This window comes from Empidonax traillii, unplaced genomic scaffold (genome assembly GCF_003031625.1).
Source record: "Empidonax traillii isolate 1590-97213 ecotype Southwest subspecies unplaced genomic scaffold, ASM303162v1 scaffold238:size1398292, whole genome shotgun sequence".
NCBI lineage: Eukaryota > Metazoa > Chordata > Aves > Passeriformes > Tyrannidae > Empidonax > Empidonax traillii.
The window spans coordinates 821204-843869 of record NW_020955431.1 but is presented as its reverse complement, the minus strand read 5'-3'; the positions used below and the strand labels follow the sequence as shown (position 1 = coordinate 843869).

General features: G+C 38.6%; 1 protein-coding gene across 1 annotated transcript in view; it reads left to right on the top strand.

Moving 5' to 3' along the window:
* The window catches only part of TRIO (trio Rho guanine nucleotide exchange factor), a 250107-nt gene that overhangs the window by 204137 nt on the left and 23304 nt on the right, over window positions 1–22666 (top strand). Inside the window, 6 exon segments of the mRNA XM_027888455.1 lie at window positions 12077–12369; window positions 13919–14089; window positions 19003–19098; window positions 20378–20526; window positions 21220–21286; window positions 22336–22524. Coding sequence (XP_027744256.1) covers window positions 12077–12369; window positions 13919–14089; window positions 19003–19098; window positions 20378–20526; window positions 21220–21286; window positions 22336–22524 — 965 coding nt within the window.

The window sequence follows — 22666 nt, the reverse complement described above, 5'->3', positions numbered from 1 at the left end:
CTACTCCTAGTTTTTTTCTTCTTTAATTTGGATATATCTTTTCAGTTACTTGAAAAGACCATTTCTGTAGCTCTCAGGTGGGTTTCCTGCTCTGTGAAATGAACCAGAACTGAGCAGGAGTATGGATCAGAGATGTGTATGGAGTTAGCCCCAGGCAGCCTTTTCTGCCTCTAATCCTTAGAAGTCTGCTCCCTCCACTGCAGCACTTCCCGCTCTGACCTTGTATAAGTACTGCATGAAAACTGAGCACTTTAAAGTGGTCATTTAACCCCAGCTCTTTCTCAAGCCAGCTATTCAGTTCTGAGTTTTGAGGATTTTTTTGAAAGATATAGGAAAATACATGCTTTTCTGGAAGAAATGTAGTTAATTTTATAATACAATCATCATGTAATAAGGACTTGTAACTCCATTTCTATAATAAGACTAAAATGCTTATATATAAGCATTTTTTGATTTTGCTAAGATGACTGTATTCCTGTGTATTGCTACTGAAGCATATTCAAAAAGCTTACTGAAGAATTTCTAGATTTAGCTTCCAAAAGATGATGGAAAAATGATCTGTCAATACTAAGAGAGCTTCCTAGAGAGAGAGACCAGAAGGAATATTGATACCAATATTTATCATATTGATAAAACTTTGAAAAGAAACATGGAGTTTGATTTCATACCAGAAATGTGTCTGCCTCTTAACCTTCTTGTCACCTCTCTCAGAGAATACCTGTATCTAAACATCTGATGCATATACAGTTTTGTGTCATGGTCAAAAGACTGTACTGAATTGGCTTAAACTGAGCAAAGCAGAACTGTTCCAACTTAATTTCCATCTTGCTCTGTTACAGCTGTCTTTTCAAGGAATTACTTCAGTGAAGCAGCAGCATAAGAATGGGCTGTCACCTTACATAATGAAAGTTTCCTCTAGGTGCTCGTTGCAAGACTAGTAATGAGCAATATGTTCATAATCTGCTTTTGAACGTAGCTACAAGCAGTTGAAACAATTCATTGAATTTGCTCATCTAGGCTTGTGCTGACTGTTCTGTCCTTTAGAGGAGGTAATGAGAACAGAATTTAGGTGATAAAAGTATATTCCATCCTGCTTTGAACTTGGAACTGGGACACCTCCAGTCAATCTCCTTGAATGAGTGGTTAAAAAAAGCCACACTACCCAACAAATAAACTGTGTGGGGTAGTTTTGCCCTAGAAAGAGAGCAGCATAGAGATCAGCTGTCTAGATGCATTGTAGGAAGTGCAGGGGACTTGACAAAAAGAAGAAATGTTTTTTCTAGTAGAAAAATGAATAGAAGCTAATTAAATCTCTTGTCTTGTTTCCTCCAGATAACTTATTTGTCCCTAAATTTAGGCTTACAGTTGAGTCTAAAACTTAAAAAAGCAGTCATTAGTGTTGTGTAGAAATTATTATTAATGATACAGATTTCCCTCCCTCCCCCTGCTTCATATATAATTAAAGCAAGTAATAAGAATTCTTTTGCTTCCTACTTCTAAACCAGTTTTTGATATCTCTCACATGATGCTGTCACATCATTTTCCTGTGGCCATTTGGGGAATATTAGATGGATGGGAGCTGGGGAATGACTCGAGGAATTGGAATTTAGATAACTGGGTTGACAAGGCAGTTGACGACATCACCTTTGTCCTAAGACTTTAGTGGAAGTAGTTCAAGGAAACGAAAAACAGAAAAATTGCAACAAAAAGCTGCAAAATATAGCTTTTTGTGTGTATGTTATGTGGGCTTGATCATGCCAAAGAAAAATGAGCAGTGAGTATGTTATTCCTGAAGAGACTGTAATCAAGTGAACGAACATGACAATGATTCTGTTTGTAGTATTCAATGTATTTGAATTGCACACTGAGATAAAATGTCACATCTTCCATTAACTTATAGTTTTAAAATAATTATAGTTTAAAATACTTGTTTATACCAAGCAGTTTATAATAAGGAGTTATCTTTCCCTTTTTAACTCAGTCCTTAGTCAAGATTGATGAATTTTTGGAGGAGTATCTGCCCCTTTCCTAACCCCTTAAAATACTTCATCCTGAAAGGCATCTCTGCAGCAGTTTGGCATTATGACTTTCAATAGCTATCTGCTAGTCAACCTTGACTGTGAGTTTGTTTAAAAAAACCCTTGGTATTTCCAGTGTGACTGACCTTTATTAAAATCACGTGTGCTCTCGTTGCATTGCTCAGGTTACATTTCCATCTGAAGACAAAAAATATCAGACCAGTTCAGTTTCTAATCACTGTCATCTAAGTCTGCTCTTGATAATGTAGTTATTGAGGTGGGATTGCACTCAGAGGAAGTTGTCTGTCATCACCTACAGTCATCTAGTTACGCAGTGGGGAGGCTGAAAGCAGTGACGTGGCTGCAAGGGCCTCACTCTGCTCAGTAATGCTCCAGATAATGCATGCACCAAACAGGTCAATGTTTTACAGTGCAAAGTAATGTTAGTATAGTTCATTTCTACCACTAGTATCAATTGGGTAAGGAGGCAACATCTTTTTTTATCTATAGGAATTTCAGATGACCCATTTTTGTCAGTATTTCAGCCATTCCATCTTTCTTCCCAATTCTTTGAATTACTTTTTCAATGTATTTTGGAGGGCTACAACAGTATAACATTTGGAAGGAAAAAATGACCAAAATTATTGTAATAGCCCCAAAGCTAAACAGTATGAGTACATTATTATTCTTAAGCTTATGGCAGAGTTCCTAACTTGAGATTGATGTGTTTGTACAGCTGCTGCTAAAGCTGTGACTCCAAACAATTGCTAGTTGTTCTAATGAGCTCTTCTGCTTTGAATCAAGAGGATGGGGGGAAAGGAACAAAGACTGTTAAAATTGCTGTTGGATTAGTATATGTGTTTAGGTTAGCATGTAACTGCAGTAAGTGAACAGGAAACAAGTGTTTTTTTAGTACAAGTAGTCTAATAACTTGGGGGTTTAAAACTAATGAAATTTGATAAAGTCGTAATTACTTTTGGATCATTTGTTTCTGTAACTCGATACTAACACTGTGTACTATCTCTTTATATATAAACTTTACCAGTACACTCGAAGATATGTTTAGCAAATAGAAGTATCAAAGTATGTTTATTGACTTGTCATATATTTTCTCAGTTTTACTAGAGAATTTTTGGAGGTTTTCTTATGGGTGGGAATTTTTTAAGGCATTTGGAAAATTTTGACAGAGCATCTGCTTTCATCTTCTCCTAGAGGTCACTTATTTATAAATACATGGCAGAAGTTATACTTGCTTAAATTTTTTCAGACTTCTAGACAAAAGAAAAAAAATTAATTTTGGCTCAGCATTTTATAAATTGTTATAAATTTATAAATTCTATAAATTGTTTTTGTCTTCATAATTGTGAAGCTTGTTTATATTGATTACATAAGTGGTGGAAGCTAATTTCCTATGTATCCATGTATGTATTCCCAATTTCAACAGTGCAGCAGTAGAACTGTGTGTCCCCCTTACTTCCTTTTGAGATCAGACTTGCTGCAACTTGTATTTGCAATTTCTTAGCAGTATGCAGCCTTTTTCTTGAAGTGGTGGAGAGTGTTTTAAAATCTGCGTAGGATAAATTCCTTCCATTGGGATGCCCTGCGTTGCTGAACGTTTGCACAGGGAAGCATGGCATGTGTTGCTTTAAATAACATCAGAGATCATGATTCTTCCTAATGCAGTTTCTGCAGACATGCTTCTCTCCCTCCCTTCCTCCACAGCTTTCTCTGCTTTCAATAGAGCTGAGGGCTTGCTGAATGCATCTTTTCCCCCTGCCTTTTGGGTCACCATTCTGTTATCTGTATTGATATGGACATTTTTGTTTCATTTCTGTTCATAATTTTCCTCTTCTGGACTGATGCACAGAGCATATCAGAGGAGTTGCTGTGCTGCTTCAGAGCTGTATTTCTAGGACTGGAGTTTATTTTTATCTATTTCTGAGTGAAAATTTACTTTGCAGCAAAAATTAAAGTAGCAGATGATAAAACCCCTACAGCTCAGTAACAGATGAGCAGAATTAATTGTGCAGTTGCCCCAATTAAAATCTGTAACTGCTTATCACGAATCTTGTCAGTAGCAGTTCCCATTCATAGGATGTGACTTACAGCTCTCCAGGAAGAGCAGAGCCGCCTCTCTGGGGCTGACATCATCCAGCACTGGCTCTTGGGAAGTAGGTTGCACACAGCATGCACAAGGCCAATAGTTTGTCAGCAGTCGTCGAAATTCTGTTTAGTGTTTTAAGCACCAGTGCTGCCTACGAGGCCTAGGCCTAGAGCTTCTGCCTTCGCTCTTTTCCTTCTTTGGCTCAAACTTCACTTCTCCCTACCAGCTAGCTGCTTGGTTTTGTCAAAGGCAGGGAGTTCTGTACCATGGAGCAGTGGGAAGGGAGTTAGTGCTGCCAGCTCCCACTGCTTCAGTAGCTGTCTTGTGCCCTCAAAGAGCTTCTTGTGCTGAGATCTTCAAGTCATGAGCAGCAGCAGTGATGGGAAGCAGGCTGGATCCAAAGGCTGTACATAACTCTTCTCAGCTCAACATAGTGAGGAGGCAGTAGCCCTGGGCCTGGAAGTTGTTCCTGGCAGTGGTTCTGCTACGTCCGTTCATCTGGAGGGAAGAGTAGTTGGGCCATGCCTTCATCTGATCTTCTACGTTGGTCATCCTAAAGTAGTTGGATATACCTGATGCTAGGCATCTAGATAAAAAAAGCATATAAAAGCTTTTTAAAATATTCATGTCTCCACAGTAAAGCTCCAAAATACCCATGCTTTGGAAATGAGTGATGTAGTTGAGTCTTTGTGAATCATCTCAGTGAGAAATTGATCTTAAAAGCTACTGTATTTAAAGCAAAATAAGGAAAATAAAATACATTGGTGCTGTTGAAAAACCTATTTGCTAATATAGAAAAGCAGTATTACTCTAATTTTCTTTTGCTGTTTGCCCTGAAGAAGTTTCACCACTAAAGAAAGGGTGTCACTTTAATATTCTGAATTACACAGTATGTGTCAGCCCCTATGAGGGGGAGTTAGTATGTAACTTAGATCTGTCACTGAAAATCTTGCGTATTGTAGGTGTGCAGAGCAAATAATCTTATGTGCTCCTTCACAGTGATGTAAAATGATGTCATGTAACAGGAGGCACAGGTGAAGTACAAGAGATAAGTAACTGGCTGATGGCCCTAGCTGGCCCAAGGGAACTCGCTGGAGGTTGTAGGCAAAAACGAGAACACTTGAAAATTAGAACATGGGTTTCTGTTCATTAGCTCTTATGCAAAAGCTCGCAAAGCCTCTGTGCAGTTAATGGTTAGAAGAAATACACCCTCCCTTCCAGTGGGAGATAATCATATTAAAATAATCAGGGCACTTGCTTTGATCTGTAGAGGGGATGGCTCAGTGCACTGACACAGTGTGAGAACTTAACCGACAAATGGTGCTAAATTACGTAAATCCGTGCTGGGCGTGTCCTGCCAGGCACATGGATGTAGCTGTCTTTAAATCTGAACAAACAGGTGGCCAAAGGAGTATAGTTGAAATTCAGACATTGCCTGTTAAAATATAAGCTGTGTACAGAGAAGCTGAGATTTAATCTATTTAAAAGCTTGTGGTTTTCACAAATTGTGAAGCTAAACTTCAGCAGTGTAAGTAACTCTTAATACTTCCTACTTGTGACACAAAATGCATTTCTCTCCAGAAACAGGAGAGAATAACAGTTAATTACAAAGAATGAAATGCCTCTCAAAATCCACTCTCCCCTTGTGGTTGTAGCAGTATACAAGGTTTAGATTGGGCATATTATATCCCTGTGGTCTGAATTCCAGGGAGCACAAACAGAACTGCTTCTGTTAACCTGGGAAAGTTTTTTTCTGGCACAATATCATGTCTTCTTCCTGTCTAAAAAAAAAAAAGAAGAAAGAAACAAAAAACAAAAACACAAGTGTGGATGTAAAACTGTCCCAACATTTTTTAAGAGGAGGATTTTTTCCATCTGAATTCTATTGGTGTTTAGCTCCTAGATAGCAGTTGTGTACTCTCTGTAATGCATGTGAGACTGTTTAAAAGCTTAAATGTAAAACCTTGCTTTACAAAACTTGGTTTTATGTTTATGGGGTAGGAAGGCAAGAGAAGATATTAAAAAAAAAAAAAAAAAAGGAGGTAAAATATCAGTAGCATGAGTGTATTAAACCTTTCAGGCATATACCCCTAATTTTTAAACTCAGATGAACAGTGTATCCATTTTGCTCTTAATCAGAAGTTTTCTTCATTTCTTTCTCTGGTACAGTTGCAGATATGTTTGTTGAATGCCTTTTCTCAATATCAGAAAGACCTTTGGAATTCATTAAGATGACAGTCTCTGTACTGGGGGGAGGGTTGGCTTTTTTTAATTGCTTGTGGGGCAGTTTACTATCTCATTAAGAGAAGCTTAAGAGTATCTAGCCTCAAGCTTAGAATTCCAGTCTATCTGATACTGACGTAATGAGCTTTTGATGACTTGGAAGACTTAATTATTGAATACATGTAAATCCAAATGCTGCGGACTAGTGTCTGTATCAGTCAAAATTAGTACAGATAACTCATTAATCAGGGAAGATTTGCTAAGGAGTTGAACTCTTTGTGTACTCACACACTGAAAACATTAGAAAATTGTGTTTCAGCGTAGTGTGTAACTTGAAATAAAAGACAAGAAAGGTTTTCCTGACCAGAGATGAAGATTGAGCGTGTTTCACTCCAGACACAGATATGATTGAGGGATTTCCTTTCATGTGTTTAGTAATAGCTTTCTTCATTTTGTGATTCTTTTTAAATTTTTCCACCATGCCCTTGCTTCCCAAGGGCATGGTGGAAATGCCCCATTTGCAAGCCTGATAATGCTTAAACTGCATTGTCTTTAAATGGTGACTACTTATATGTTGGCTTGTTAAAAGCTGAAATACATCTAATGCCTTTTGATGTCTATTCCATTACTGGTTTACAAAAAATAGACAGCGAGGATATTTTAAAGAGGATACGCAGCAGGAGAGAAATAAAATTCCTGACACATACAAAATTATCTGAATCGTCTTGTACATGGCAGATTGATAACCTCTTACGTCAAAAGCAGTTCCCAGGAAAAACTGCATGTGTGTGTCCATGACTAAAATAATCCTTGCACTGTTTTTTTTCAAGCTTTCCCCATCTCATCTAATAACAAGGGATCACTGTATATGTGGGTGGGATTTTATGGGCTTTTGTCATTAGATGCTTGTAAACTATCTTTGCTTTCTTTGATGCTATGTTGGCTTGGCTCAGATTGGGCCATTGTGTGTTTGCAGGTAGATGTGGGTTTGGGAGATCACTGACCTTGACCCATTTCCACCTTGCATATTAAACTTGCAAGTGCATCAATGTAGATCGTGGTCTCTGTGTTTTGACCAACAAGCAGCTCTTGTCCCCAAATACTGATAATGTGCATGCACCAAATCAGCTGGTTAATTGCTTTTGATGGAGTTTCTAGGCTTTTTTGGGGGGGGGAGTGGTCCTTAAAATTCATGGTGGGTGACACATTTGCAGTGGAAGATTTGCATGTGACATGCCAGTCAGGGTTGTTAAGTTTGCTTTGCTTCATTTATCACTCTTTGCCTCACCTCTGTTTCACAGTCCAGAGACAATGAAATGTTCTTATTTTTTATTTTGGAGCATTTTGGGTTTAGAGGTGCAAAGCAGGCATCAAACAGACTTGGTTTGATTCCCCAGGTAAAGGAATCAGGGTTTTTGTAGCCCCTGCACTAAAACTCGCCAAACAGCAATATGGAAATAGTTAATATGAAGCAGAGCCTTTCAAGTCATCAACTGGCTTAACATGGCTGATTTATTTTTTAGGGGAAAAATACACTTTATTAATCACAGATGTGCATGTTTCTAGTGTTAAAAAAGCTGGGATGAGAATTCCCATTCCCCTTCCAGTTTCAAAATTTTCCTGTTGGTTGCAGGTAACTTTATCTTCGAGTTTGAGGGGGTCAGAACCCATGCTGCCTGACCTTTAGCTTCAAAAATATATTTATGGACTCTGAGTGAACTCTCTGACCTCACCACCAGAGCAACATATGTGGTTTTTACTTTCCGAGAAACGGCAGTTAAATGCCTTCTTTTCTTATTGAGGCTATGAATTATAAAACAAAGCCCATCCATTAGGTTTTTTAAAATACTTTATTGAATTGCAAAATTTCTTTACTTGATCAAGTAGTGACTTTATTAAATTCAGTGGTTTCTTGTTGAATTGCTGTTACTGAATGTGATCATTATATGTGTGTTGTTTTTTTCTTCTCTCCAAGATGTCCATCTGTTGCATTTATCTTTTTCTAAACGGGAATCTGATGCTCTCTAAAAAGTTTACCGTACTTGAAACACAGTTGGGGTTAGCATACCCCAAATTTATTCCATCTGTTTTGGTTTTAAAATTCCATGTTGTTCTTGGTTTAATTCTGAATACTCATTTTTTCCTTTTAGCGTGTCTTAGTGATAAAATGTTCTTGAGCAACCCTAGAAAAACAATTTCCTATGTAATCATAAAGAAAACAAAGCCAATTTAGTGTAAACAATCCCAAGCATGGTAATCAATCAAACCAAGTCTGTATCCCTATATAGATAGCAGTAGAATATAGTAATGGGACAGGGAGAAATAAGACACACCCATGCAGCTGTTCTCATAGGGAGGGTGAAAGGTCTTTCAGTGCTCTTGAAAATGCCTGTATTGGATTTGATATGCCCTAATGCTTGAATCTGGTAATGCCTGTACATAAATATAGGAACTTGAGCACCTCCCATACACTCTGATGTGGGTGAACCTGCTTTAGCAGGGGGCATGGACTAGGTGATCTCCAGAGGTCCCCAGTCTCTGTGATTTTCCCTCTCCTCTGGAGCTTTCATGCTTTAAAGAGCAAAGTGGAACAGTGCTATCATTTTGGTGTACTGCTTACCCTGTGTCTGCTTTTATGATTCCCTGAAGCCCTAATAATACTTCAGTAAGTATTTAATATTAAATCATGCAGAAGAGAAGATAAGAAGCAGTTACATGCTGCACACCAAATGAAAACCAATGTTGTGTGGGAGGATATGGCTAAAGTATGTGCTGCAGAACATGTCTAGCTAACATTGTTTTGTCTCTTAGATCCTCTTCACTTGAGCAGAGTGTACGTATTTCATGGTCTCTTCCCTCCCCCTGCCCACAAACTCTTGGCTGACTTGGGTTAAGAGTAGGAGTGGTACCACAAAAGTACAGTCAGATTAAAATATTTGTCTTCCACAGTTTCAGGGGCTCTGCCCTGTATTGCTTGGTTTTACAAGAAAGTTGGTAGTTGGTAAGTGTAGATTGTCAAAGGGATGTGTGAGAATTTGAGGATGTGGAGCACACAAATTATAAAAAGAAAAATGGGTTTATTAACTGCAGGCATGTTACACGCTTAGAGATAGGAATGTTTATATAAAAGTAAATCTTAGGCAATCAGTTACTGCACTACCACGCTGCCTTTTTGTTAGAAAGGAGTAATCAGAAAGAAATGCAACAGATACAAGAATACAAAACAGTATATGGTGAACTTCTGCAAAGGCTTAATTTTTTCTTCTTATATAGACAAGTGAATGTTCTCTTATTTTATTTGTATGGAAGGGACCTTTATGAACCGTCATTGAGCAGAAAAATATATACAAATGAAAGACAAACTTGGCTGAGTGATTATAACATCTTCAAGCTCGGGAATCTTGAAAACAAGTCATTTAGTTTGTGCTTTAAGAAACCTATTTACAAGAACATCAGCACTGTTTTCTCATCTTCTGTATTCCACTAGCAGATTAGCAGAGGGCTATTTGTTTAAATACCCATCAGCTGATGTTTGCTGTGATTTCTGAAACAAGGCATCTGATAACAACTAAAATGCCTGCTGATGCAGTAAAGGTAAAGTTAAGTTTGGTGAAAGAGCAGTCAATCTAACTTCTTACAGAGGTTTAATAGGAGATTGTTTGGATTCCTGTGGAGAACTTGCAGATGGTTGCAAGTTTTGTTTGGACTTTTTTTAACAAGCAAACCACTTTCTTTTTTAATGAAGTAAAAAATCTGTCATGATGTGGATGCTGATGGCTAGTAGGCTTGCTTTTCTTGCATATGTGCTGATAACCCTTTAGCAGTAATACAGGGGCCTTGAGGGATATTCAGGTTGTAAGTTGGAAACCGCTGTTATAGATAATTAATTTCTTCCTTATGTTTTCCACTTCAACAAGAAAATAATGTGGCAATTCTGTAGCACTGCTAATCCATGATTAGAGACAAAGACAACTAGTGTAGCTTTGTAGTACCCATTACTTAAAGCCTTGATCCCAGGTTAATGACATCATAGGAACTCTCCTTACCTGTGTGCACAACAGCTGCGGCTGTGGCTAGAAGATATTTCTGTAGATGAATCCTGATTTTAAAGTGTTAGCAGCTAGCTTGTTAGACTGAAAGTATGCTTTCTAAAGTGTATCTTCTGCTTTATGGAAACAATGAAAAGTGGTGAGTTACAGCAATTATTATGTATGTGTTCATAATACTATAAGCTGCAGATGTTCTTGGCATGACAACTGGTGTATCTTAATGGTGACATGCCATGGGTTTTATTGGAATAGAGAAAAATTTTTAAAAACAGCATGATAGAACACAATTTGGAATTCCAAGGAAAGGGTGCCCTTTTTGAAATAGCTTGAATAGTGCAGGAAAAATAAAAAGTCTTAACTTCTTATATTCATGTTTTATATGTCTTTCCCCATCTCTGTTCAAAACCATCATTTATGCTTAGTGCTCTGGGGAAACGAAACAGACTCACATACTTGTGCATTGATCCAAGTATTTGGGTGTTTTGGTACATCAGTGTGACCATATTATTTTACAAAATTAAAAGTATCTCTGGTCAGACTGGCAGTACACCTCTTAGGGAAAAGCTGCCAGAAGAGGTGACCTGAACATCTGTGTCAAGCTTCCAGAAGGAATACAAGCACTGCATTTAACTCCCAGCAGTAGAAACATTCAACAAAACATTATTTATGTCATCCTTCTGTAAACTATCTGTCTGCAAAAGTGCACGCACAGGGGAAAAAAAAAAAAAAACATATTTGACAACCTGGGAGAGTCTTGTTAATACCCTTGTGGTAGATAATATTTATAGGAGTGATGTTAGAAGAATGTTCCCCTCCCTGCCCCCACCAAAAAAGTATGTTTTAAGGAAAAGAGAATCGTTGGGGAAAAAAGCATTGTGCTGCATGGGAGAAAAGAAATCTAGTCTCACAATAGCTAACCAGTGGAGGTTCATTGTAAGCATACAGTCCTGTTCAAGTGACAGGAACCTTGGTGGGAAAGTATTTTTGATCTCATGCACATTTAACTGGGGCTTGAGAAAAGTGTATCCTTTGTTTCATTACAGAACTTCAAGCATACCATGCTGAGAACTACTGCTGATCCCGAGATTTCAGCAAGTGGGCTTTTAAACATTGCTCTGCACCTTTTTAGAAAGCAAATGAAACAAAGCCAAAACTCTAACAAGATTTTAAAAAAAAGACAGACATTTAACTCTGTTCTGGTTTCTTCTTCCATTTGTCCCAAGGGTAGGGTAAATAAATAAATAATGGAAGTAACTGGAGCATTTGTAATTGAATTTAGTTTTTGAAAAATTATTTACTTAGGCAATTATAGTTACCCTTCAAGTCTTTGCTCAAAGCAGTAAACATTAAAAGATAAAAGGAGCATATCCTTCCATAAAGTTAGATGACATATGGAAAGTATAATTCACTATCAAATAAATATCATCAGTGGGAAGTATGAATTATAATTGAGGCAGAAGCAACTTAATGAAGCTTGACTGTTACAAGCTTGTGTATGGCCAACCTCATGCAGCATGTACGCCGATAGTTGTAGAGTCATAAAGGGACAGATTACCTTCAAATAATCTGATTGATTTGTCCATAAATCCAATCTGATATCTGTTATTACATACATCTATTTATCTTTGTTTCTTACTTGCCTGTGTTTCAACTTTAAAACGCTCTCCTTGTTCTTCTTCCAGACTCCCTTTCAGTCTCCAGCAATGATGCCAGTCCTCCTGCTTCAGTAACATCACTTCAGGCCCACATGATTGGTGCTCAGAGCTCCCCAGGTCCCAAGCGCCCCGGCAACACTTTGAGGAAATGGCTTACCAGTCCTGTGAGGCGCCTTAGCAGTGGAAAAGCAGACGGGCATGTCAAAAAACTGGCCCACAAGCATAAGAAGAGTAGAGAGGTTCGTAAAAGTGCCGATACAGGCTCTCAGAAGGACTCTGATGATAGTGCAGCAACCCCACAAGATGAAACTGTTGAAGAGGTAAGTGTTCAGGGCAGCTTCCCAAGACTTGTTTTTATATTTTTCAAAGAACTGATGTTGTCAGGTGAAGGTTGTTTCCTCATTTGACTGTCCAGCAGTGGAACAAAGTGGTATGTGCCCCGTACTCATTCTTGTTGACTGCTGTACTCTGCATAAGTACTGTGCAAGGGACAGTTTGTGCCCTCTTCATTGAGAGTCTTAGTGAAGCTCTGTGAAAGGTCTCTAATAGAAAGAGAGATATGGGAGAGTAAAAAGTTGTTATTTGGCTTTGCTCTCTTACCCTAATTAGAAAAGCAGCTTTGTGAGTAAGGGTGTTTCAAGGTCTGGGAGTAATGGGGTCATTTTATACTTCCTTTCCTTTTCTTGTTGATGGGTCAGGGAAAATACTGGGAGAGCTGCTTGACTGCTTACCTTGAGTAAGGGTCAGAGCACAGAAAAATTACTGGCCCTTCAAATAAAAAGGTTTACCATTAGTCAAATAATATGCATGGCAGTTTTCATTGGAGGGAGGGAAACTGTGAACTGTTCCAAATTTTGCCACCAACAACTGAGGGATTCCCTTCGCCCCGCAAAAATGTGCCCCTCCTTCTAAACCTGGAACTCTGTATGAGTTAGGTGCAGGCAAGAGCCAGACTCTTTTTTGTCACAACCTACATTTCAGGCTAAAATGAAATGTCATCTTACTGCTTCCAAGGGCACAACTAGATGCATGCTATGCACTTATTCCCTTTTACCAAGATTGACTCTGACTATCAGTTTTGATACTTCCCATGCAGATGCCAGTTTTTAATAATTTTGCATTGTTTTCTCTTCCTCACAACATATTTTGCAACAAACTTGGAACATTAGTGATATTATACAGTGAATCTAGGGAAAGAAGAGATTAGAGACTTGGCAGCATGGTGAGTCAAGAGATGTTGTTTAGGAATGAATATTGGCCTCTGTCCTTGGCTGTCAGACTGTAGAAAGAGACCCTCTGTGCTGCACTTGCAGCATTGTTATGGAATATCTGTTACTCTGCAATTCTGTGAGTGGGAGAAAACCTTAATGTCAGGAAAAAAAACAATAACCATCTATGCTGTCTTCCTGTGAAGATAGATGAATTATCCTGCAAGATCAGTTACATTAAACTTTGGGTACTTGAAATCATAGTTCCTTGTGGGGGACAGGAAGGATAATTAACAAAATACCTCATGTGGTGATAGCAGGTTTTTTGTCCTCTGATACATAGCAAGATACATATTTCAGAAATGCGGATTTCTCATTACAGAACTGAAATTGGAAAGAAAGCGTGGCTTTGATAACACTTTCCTGTAGTAAATTTCAGGCTGTCTTGTTCTTAGTGTCTCAATCCATCTGCTTTTACCAAAGATTGAAAAACTGGTTTTGGCATTTGCATTTTCCCCCTCTGTTAAGGAGGATCCTACTGTGTTTATAGGATCATTTTGACTTTTTGGGAGAGGGCTGAAACTACGGAACAAACTTGAGACAAGCTTCATGCTGTTGAGAAGATATCAGAGCTTGAATGTCTTGATGGTTTTTTTTACAGAGAGGTCGAAATGAGGGGCTGAGCAGTGGGACTCTCTCCAAGTCATCCTCTTCAGGCATGCAGAGCTGCGGAGAGGAGGAAGGTGAAGAGGGAGCAGATGCTGTACCACTTCCTCCTCCAATGGCAATTCAGCAACATAGTCTTCTCCAGCCCGACTCGCAGGATGACAAGGTAGGAGGGAAGGCTTTACATGTTGAGATAACCTCTATTTGCAAAAATCTTTCTTCTGTTTTTGAAGGTCTCCAAATTGTACATGATACAGATTTATGGAAGACAGAAGTAATCACTGTGCCACTTTAGACAACATTAAAAGGGCGTTCTGTGAAAAGAGCGTGAATTAAATGCTTCTCTGTCTTAAAAGCAGAAGTGTAGCAATTTTTGTACTATTCCTTTAAATGTCAAAATGGGCTACTTTGTGTGCTCACAGACCAATTTATATCTGTTTGACTGATGCTTTATTTAATGATTAGAATCTAATTGGTTTATAATCCTAACTTTTATTCCTTTTTTTTTGGGGGGGAGGGGGATGCCTATGAGAAAGGAATTACCACCTAAGGGTATTACTTGTCGTGGTTTAACCCCAGCCAGCAAGTAAGCCCCACACAGCCACTGCTCACTCCCTCCATGGGATGGGGAAGAGAATCAGAAGAGTGAGAAAACTCATGGGTCAAAATAAAGACAGTTTAATAGGGAAGGCAAAAAACTGCATGCACAAACAAGGCAAAACAAGGAATTTGTTCACCCCTTTCCATGGGCAGGCAGGTGTTCAGCCATCCCCAGGAAAGCAGGGCTCCATCACATGTGATGGTGACTTGAAGAAATAAATACCATCGCTCCAAATGTGTCCCCCCCCTTCTTTCTTCCACCAGTTTTATATGCTGAGTAAGATGACATATGGTATGGAATATCCTTCGGATCAGTTTGGGTCAGCTGTCCTGACTATGTCCCCTCCCAATTCCCTGTGCCCTGCCATTCTCCTTGCAGATGGGGTGGGGTGAGAGGCAAAAAAGGCCTTGGCACTGTGTGAGCTCTGCTCAGCAATAGCTAAAACATCCCTGAGCGCCGTTTCCAGCACAAATCCAAAACACAACTCCACACCAGCTACAGTGAAGAAATTTAACTCTACCCCAGCCAAAACCAGCACATAATCCAGCTGATTTTTACAAAGAAAGGCACACTAAAATTGAGGGTAAAAATTTGGCACCAGTAATGAGATTTTGCATGTAGATAGTAACTGCATGAAGGAAATCATCCTTACGTGTGATCTATTTTTCTTTGATGTTATGATGTTCATACACTGAGAGAGTTTATTTCTATTTTCAACGTGGATCAGACTTTTAGGGGGCAAGTATCAAGTCTGGAAATAGAGGGTTTCATAGGGGAAAAAGTCTGGACTTGGGCAGCAAATATGCACATTCCTGTTTTCTTCCCATTTTGCTCCTTAAAATTTTTAACCTTTGCAATCTACAGCACTGAATATTGTTAATGAATTTTGTGACTGGTTCCTCTCTGTTCTCAGTGGTACAGATGCTATTCATAACTTTGGCTGATCTTACTTATTTTTGGGGTTTTAATTCCTTTAAAAAGACTTCCTTTCAGTGGGAATCTCTCATCCCTGAAAATATCATTTGTAGGATCAAAATGACTGGTTCTTATGCTCTATGTGTTTTTAATTCCTACTTGTTTTCTGAATTGAAAAAGTGTAACATATGAGTTGGAGAGTTAATATACGGAGAAATATTCCTGAAACAAAACAAGGTAAAAAATAGGCCTACCTTTAGACCTGAGAGAATGTTTTCTTGCTAGAATATAACAATCTCAGTTTGAGATTTAGAAATAGGATGAAAAAAATGTTGGTGAAAATATGTTTAAGTTCCTGTTGATGGGCTGCCTTATTTGTCTGTCCCTTCAGTAACAGAAAAAAAAAATTATACACAAGAATTTAAAAAAGTTCTCCAGAGAAAAATAATTTGATTATATAGTTCTCTACACAGCAAGAACAGTTATGTGAGGGGATATGCTTGTAAATTATTGTCTGCTCACTTGTGTACTTCTGGTGTGAAGTCAGACCCTTTCCACAGTTGAGTAAGAGGCTTTGAGTAGCTTTCAATCTGCAGTAAATTTTACTTTCACTTCTGTTGTGGTTTAACCCCAGCCAGCCACCAAGCTGCTTGCTCACTCTCCCACCAATGGGATCAGGAGGAGAATGGGATGTGTAAAAGGGAGAAAACTTGTGGATTGAGATAAGGCAAAAACCATGCACACAAGCAAAGTAAAACAAGGAATTAATTCACTGCTTCCCATGGGCAGGCAGGTGTTCAGCCATCCCCAGGAGAGAAGAGCCCCATCACGTGTAACAATGACTGGGGAAGACAAACACCATCACTCCAAACATCCCCCCCACTTCCTCCTTCTGTCCCCCACTTTATATCCTGAGAGTGATGTCCTATGGTATGGAATATCCATCTGGTCAGTTTGGGTCACCCCTCCCAGCTGTGTCTCCTTCCAATTTCCCATGCACTTCCAAGTGTCCTCACCAGCAATGCAGTACAGAAAGCAGAAAAGGCCTCAGCTCTGTGTAAGCGCTGCTGAGCAATAAAAAAAACATCTCTATATTACCAACACTTTTTTTAGCACAAATCCAGAGCATACCAGCCACTGTGACGAAAATTAACTCTACCCTAGACAAAACCAGCACCAGTTCTTAAGCAGTTAACATACACCCTCTGCAGTAAAAACATGTTGGGAAGGTTTTTAAAGTAGCTTGAACATTTTAGAGAAGACTTCTGTGAAGTTAAAATTTGGTAATGTTAATATTATACCATAGTTTTTCAAAGTATGTAAATAGTTATTCTTCTGCAATTTGCTGTTGTTATGCAATATCCATCCTGCGTGATGGGAGGCAAAAAAGTCCCCTCATGGGGCAGCCTGGGAGGTTGTGTGTGGCTCGCAAAAGTCCACATGCCACGAACTTCTAGTACCTAAAGCAAATGCTTTATTGGAATGCAGAAGTGAGAAGGCAGAGCAAAATTTTACCCACTAGAAGATGGTTGACTCTATTGATAGAGTTCCTGATCAGTGAAAGGTTTGCAAACAAATTCCCAGTTGTCTGCCTTCTGGGTGGAGTCCTCCTTCACATTCCTGCCATGCTGAGTGGTTTTTTGGGTTGCTCATCTCCTCTGGATCCTAAGGAATGTCTCCTCCTTTCACTGACCTCAGAAACTTGGCTTTTGTCTGTGCCTCCCTGCAAGCATTTCTTCCTCTCCAGGGCTTCTTGTCTACACTCAGTGCTGGAAAATCCCTGCTCGCTGGGTTTCTCCTTCCTTTCCCAGCCTGCTATGGACCCTAGCCTGCTTGGGCTCAGTTGCTTCCTCCACCCTTCCTTGGTTTCTGGGCAAGGGATGCACTTTGCTCCTATAGTTCATCATCAGGACACTCTGCAGGCAGACTTCATGTATGCAGCTCCTTCTTCTTAAAATAATACGTGTTATAACCACATGAACGGGAAACTAAACAGTTCTGAAGTTTTACCAGCACTCACACCTCTTATACCCCAAAAGAGAGAAGGGACCATGACCAGATTTAGAGTCCAGTACTGACAGTGTTTTGTAAGACTAAGCTGAGCTCCACATCCAAAGTGAAAACCCATGTACAGCTTTGGAAAACCTGGTCAATGTTCACATGTCAGGGGCATGTAATTGCCTAAAAGACAGGCTAGCTGTGGGATTGAAAAGTTTTTGGTGTTCATGCAAACGTCAAGTGCTAGGCCATGCTGATTTGTCTAATACCACTAAATAACACAACCATTTTCTCCCCTGAGAGCTCATCTGCACAGCATACATTCTTCCATTAAGTGGAATCATTGCGCACGTCATGAATTTGCATTTGGTGGCAGTTTACAAGTTGTTTGCATTTAATTTTTGGATAAGCAGTATTAAAGTTTCAAGATCAGTTGTGTTAATATGAAACTAATTATTTTTGCTTTTTGTTTTCTCTTTTTGTAAACTCTGATGCAGCATTATGTTGACTTGTGTTCTGTCTCTGCTTTGGCTCAGTTCCCATATCTTTCCGTTTAAAGTTATCTGTGTTTCCTTTGCTTACCCAACCCCTCTTTCCTTTCCAAATAAGGCAAATACAAGGCAAACTACCTAAAAATCTGTCTATTTTTTTTTCTTTTCTTTCCTTTTTTTTTTTTTTTTTAATTTACTTATGGGGAGTCTTGTTACACCCATGCTTGATTTGAACAGAACCTTTTGTGTGAAGTCATTATGCGTGCCATTTCTTTGTCCGGTTTGTTGGAAACGTCTGCAGGACAGCTTACCCTGTGCTACATGATGTTCACTGTGCTGTTTGTAATATGAAGTAGGGTTCATATTACATCCTGTTTCCACTTTCCAGTTACTAAATGATAAATGTAATATGCAAACAACTCCTGTTTGCAGATTACTGAGGCTGAATTTAATGGCCTTCTCCCAGAATCCTTTACTGTGAACACCTTTTACCTTCAGTTGTATCTATAAACTGGCATTTTATAGCTTATGAGGCCAGAGATCTTCTGTGCTCTACACATACCATTGGGGAAAATGGATGGCACAAGGAATGGTGAGCTCAACTTCCCATCTGAATCTGGGCAATATACCCCAGCTCCTTTAGGAAAAAAGTAAATACCCCTGAGTTACTGGTGTATTTTCTCCTAATGTAGTAAGACTTCCTCATTTACTTCAAGTCGTCTTGATTTCTCTTACCGTTCCACAGTTATTGCTTTGTTGAAGCAGCAGTAAAATAAGTTAACAAACTGTTGGTTTTCCATTGGGTCAGCTCAGGCAGATTTTATAGCTATTTGTCAGGAATTATCATCAGCAAGATGAAAGATATTTCCTTGACTTCTATTGCATGTAGGAACAGGAATTTTTATTTAACTTGTATGGGGTTTACTTGTTGGAAGAGATGATTCTTAGTGTTAAATTACACTGGCAGTTACTGTCAGGTACCTTTGTCTGACAGAGAAGTGAAGGAAGTCCCTTGATCCTTGAGCAAGTACCAGGTTAACTGTGGGATTTTCCTTCCTTTGTGTCATTGCACAGACATCGTCTCGATTATTGGTGCGGCCAACAAGCTCCGAGACACCCAGTGCTGCAGAACTAGTCAGTGCGATTGAGGAGCTCGTCAAAAGTAAAATGGTGAGGCTGACTGGCAGATGCATGTGTCTAAGGAAGTTGTGTCTTCAAGTCCCAACTTGCTATTCAAAGAAAAGCTACATTCTTTCCACTGACTTTTAAAACTCGATGCCTGTTTCAAAAATCACTTTCTGAGGTGATATACAGGTCATTTTGTACACACTCTGTAGAGCTTTTCACTTCTCTTGCACCAGAGCGATGAATAAGAAGTAATCTATGGGAAAATTCAACACAGTCTTTTGTAAATGGAAAGTTTGGTAGTCCATGTGTCTTTCAGGCTGCCCAGCAGTGTATCTAACCTAATGATACATGCGTATAGTCCCTGATGGAGATGTTCTCATTTCATAATTTTAGCCAAGGGTCAACTTCCCCTGGTTTTTGGGCCGGTCATATCATTATTGTGTTTTTTTGTTTTTTTTTTTTTTTTTTTACTTTTCGTGGGAAAAGAAAAAAAAATTGCAGCTGAACCCCACCCTGGTGAAGTAAATGTGTCTTGCATTAAAGGTTGTATCACATGCAAGGAAAATGTGATATTTAACTGTAGCTTGATCCAAGATTATGGGCCTGAATTAAAAAAATCCAATAAATACTTTGTAGAAGATGTTCGTATTATTTCTCCCATTGCTTCTCTATCTTTTGTACAAACAGAAGCCTGTGCAGTCCATGCAAAAGAGATGGTATATCTGGCATGGGATACAGGGACTCTTTCCTAAGATCTGAACTGTCATGAAGCTCAAAAGCAACATTGATGGTGTAGAAGTCATTATTTTCTTTACTGAATCACTATTTTGGCTAATTAATAAGATAAACAAACATCTGACAAAGAATTCTACTTTGTTGTGTTAAAAAATGTAACATCGAAATAATCTTCTTTGAAGATGTTTTATTTTTTGTTGGAAATAACTTGTATATGCCAGAACTCACATATGACAAACATAATTTAATCCTTGGCAATGAGCGCACATCTGTGTAGCTTCCACCATAAAAACACTTACATCCTGAGCAGGATAGTTGGACTTTTAGCCATTGCTGCTTAAACCAACTCAACTCCTTTCTTTCCTGTGAAGGAAAGACTGTCACATCCCAAATGTGCTTCTATAAGGCTGTTATCTTGGAAAACCCACAGTGTTGGCTGGTTTCCTGGAGGCTTGAGATCTGTTTTGCCAAGATACATAACAGAAATTGATCTCCCATAGATTGCTTTATACAGCAGCATGTAATGTGTCTTGTGAATAAAGGAGAAATAAATCATTGTTGCTGACTGTCTTGAACACCTTCTCAGGCTCTGGAGGACCGTCCAAGTTCCTTGTTGGTAGACCAAGGTGACAGCAGCAGTCCATCCTTTAACCCTTCAGATAACTCCCTTCTATCCTCCTCGTCACCCATTGATGAGATGGAAGAGAGGAAATCCAGCTCCTTAAAAAGACGACAGTAAGACCACATTTTAACTCAGTTTTTTACATTTTTTTTTTTATACAATGCCTGGTTTGAACTGGCAGCAGAAACTGCTAGTCTGAAAGGGAGGAGGCTTGTATTAGGTGTCAAGCATGTAGTCATGTTTCTCAGACATTTGTTGCAGATTCAATTTCCTTTGATTTTTAATCTTAGTCATACCTGTGTTTAACTTCTGTCATGTGTCACTCTTACTTATTCAAAAAGATGATGATCTTTAAATGTCCAAAGGACTATTAGACTTGAAAAATATGGTAATTCCTCTTGTTCTGCTTCACCTCACACTTTATGCAGTAGTAAACTGTTACCATGGTAGAACAAAAACATGTCTAGTTTCAAAAATTTTTAAACCTGTGTGTAGAAATAACAGTTCATATAGTTAAGAGTCTCCAGACCAGAGACATAATAGCATTTTATTTTAAACAATAGTTAAATGTTTGATTTCAGTGTCATGTTTAAGAAAACATCTGACTTTAGATAAACAGAAGCAAGCCTTGTCCAGTTTCAAAGTCAAAGCCGTATCTTAGAACCAACGTACAATAATTCTTCCATTTCAGTTCTACCTGTCAAGCATATGTGACTGCAAATGTCTAAGAACTTGTATGCCGTTAATCCTCTTGAAGAATGTGTTCCATTTTTTAATATGTGTTCACCATTTTCCTTCCACTGTAGCTATGTCTTACAGGAATTAGTGGAGACAGAACGAGATTATGTGCGAGATCTGGGATACGTAGTTGAGGTATGATGTTTTTCTTTCTCCCGATTTCTTCTTTTTTTAAAATGTGGTACTAAGCAGCTGTGCAACTTGAACCTCACAATGTTTTTCAAAACAAAACGCATGAAGAAACTGAAAATTTTGGAGTTTGTATTCTGAGTTTTTCCTCCTGCAGGCTTTTAATGTATTATGCATCATATCTTAGTCCCTTTTTGGTTCCTCTTATTGTATCTACCTTGTTCTTCTGAAGAGTGTCGTTCTTTGTTGTTTTTTTTTTAAGATCAGTACTTCTGGCCTAATGTTATCTTAGGCTAGATGGTTTTATTTAGCACAACCAGATTTTAAAAAAAATTTTAGGTCAGCATACAGGATTTGGAAGTCCACCTTCCTCTCCTATTGCTAGACTTCTCTTAGACTTCCTATCTTCCCCTACAATAAAATGAGGTAACATCACACATCTTTCTTCAGTCTTCAGCTACCAACAAGGTGCATTTGGAAGAGTAGAATGAGCATGACAGTGAAATTCAACCTAAGAATGTTCAATTCCTAAACTCTATTTTAGAAGGAGGGAAGGAAGGAAAGATTGGCATTGTGATAAGTGTTTTTAAAGTATTTAAAGGGTGTGTTAGAAGGCTATTGATAGATGTATTTTTGTAACTAACAAAAAAATTCCTCGTGAAAATGCTAGACATCAAAACATAAACTTGGCAAACCAAAACCAGACGTACTCAATAGCAGCCCTACTTGGCAAAGCATTGCAGTTGCTTCCGCTGATAAGGAGAAGGGTTGTGGAAATTTCCTTCATGCTTTGGTTCTGTTCACACAAGCTAAATTAGCTGGAGTGAATTCATTTTTCTAGCACTGGGCAGTGTTGTGTAGACAGCCTCAAGTCAATTTGTGATACTTTGTGTCTGTGCTCTTTGTTATAGTGCAGCTTTTTGCTTTGGTTTTGTGTCCCAAGCGAGCTTTTGCTGTAGACAATTTGGACAACTTCTGGGAAAAGAGAGATTAAAAGAAAGCTCACTTTTTTAAAAGTAAGAATTTTTGCAGTGAATTTACTTGGACTATTGCAGGGTTATATGGCACTTATGAAGGAAGATGGCGTACCTGATGATATGAAAGGCAAAGACAAGATTGTATTTGGAAACATTCACCAGATTTATGACTGGCACAGAGAGTACGTATTAACTTGAAAACCATCTGCTGAACTATTCTACCTAAAAAATATTAGACTGACTTTAAGAAATTATTTCCTCAAATATGCAGATACAAGGTAAAAACAGTTGGTCTTGTGCTTTGAGTTGTAGATACTGTAAATTCAGCTTACAAATGTTGGTGAAATGAAATCATTTTATTAGTGAACACTAGGGGGTTTTCCATTTAAAGATTACATTAAAATATTAC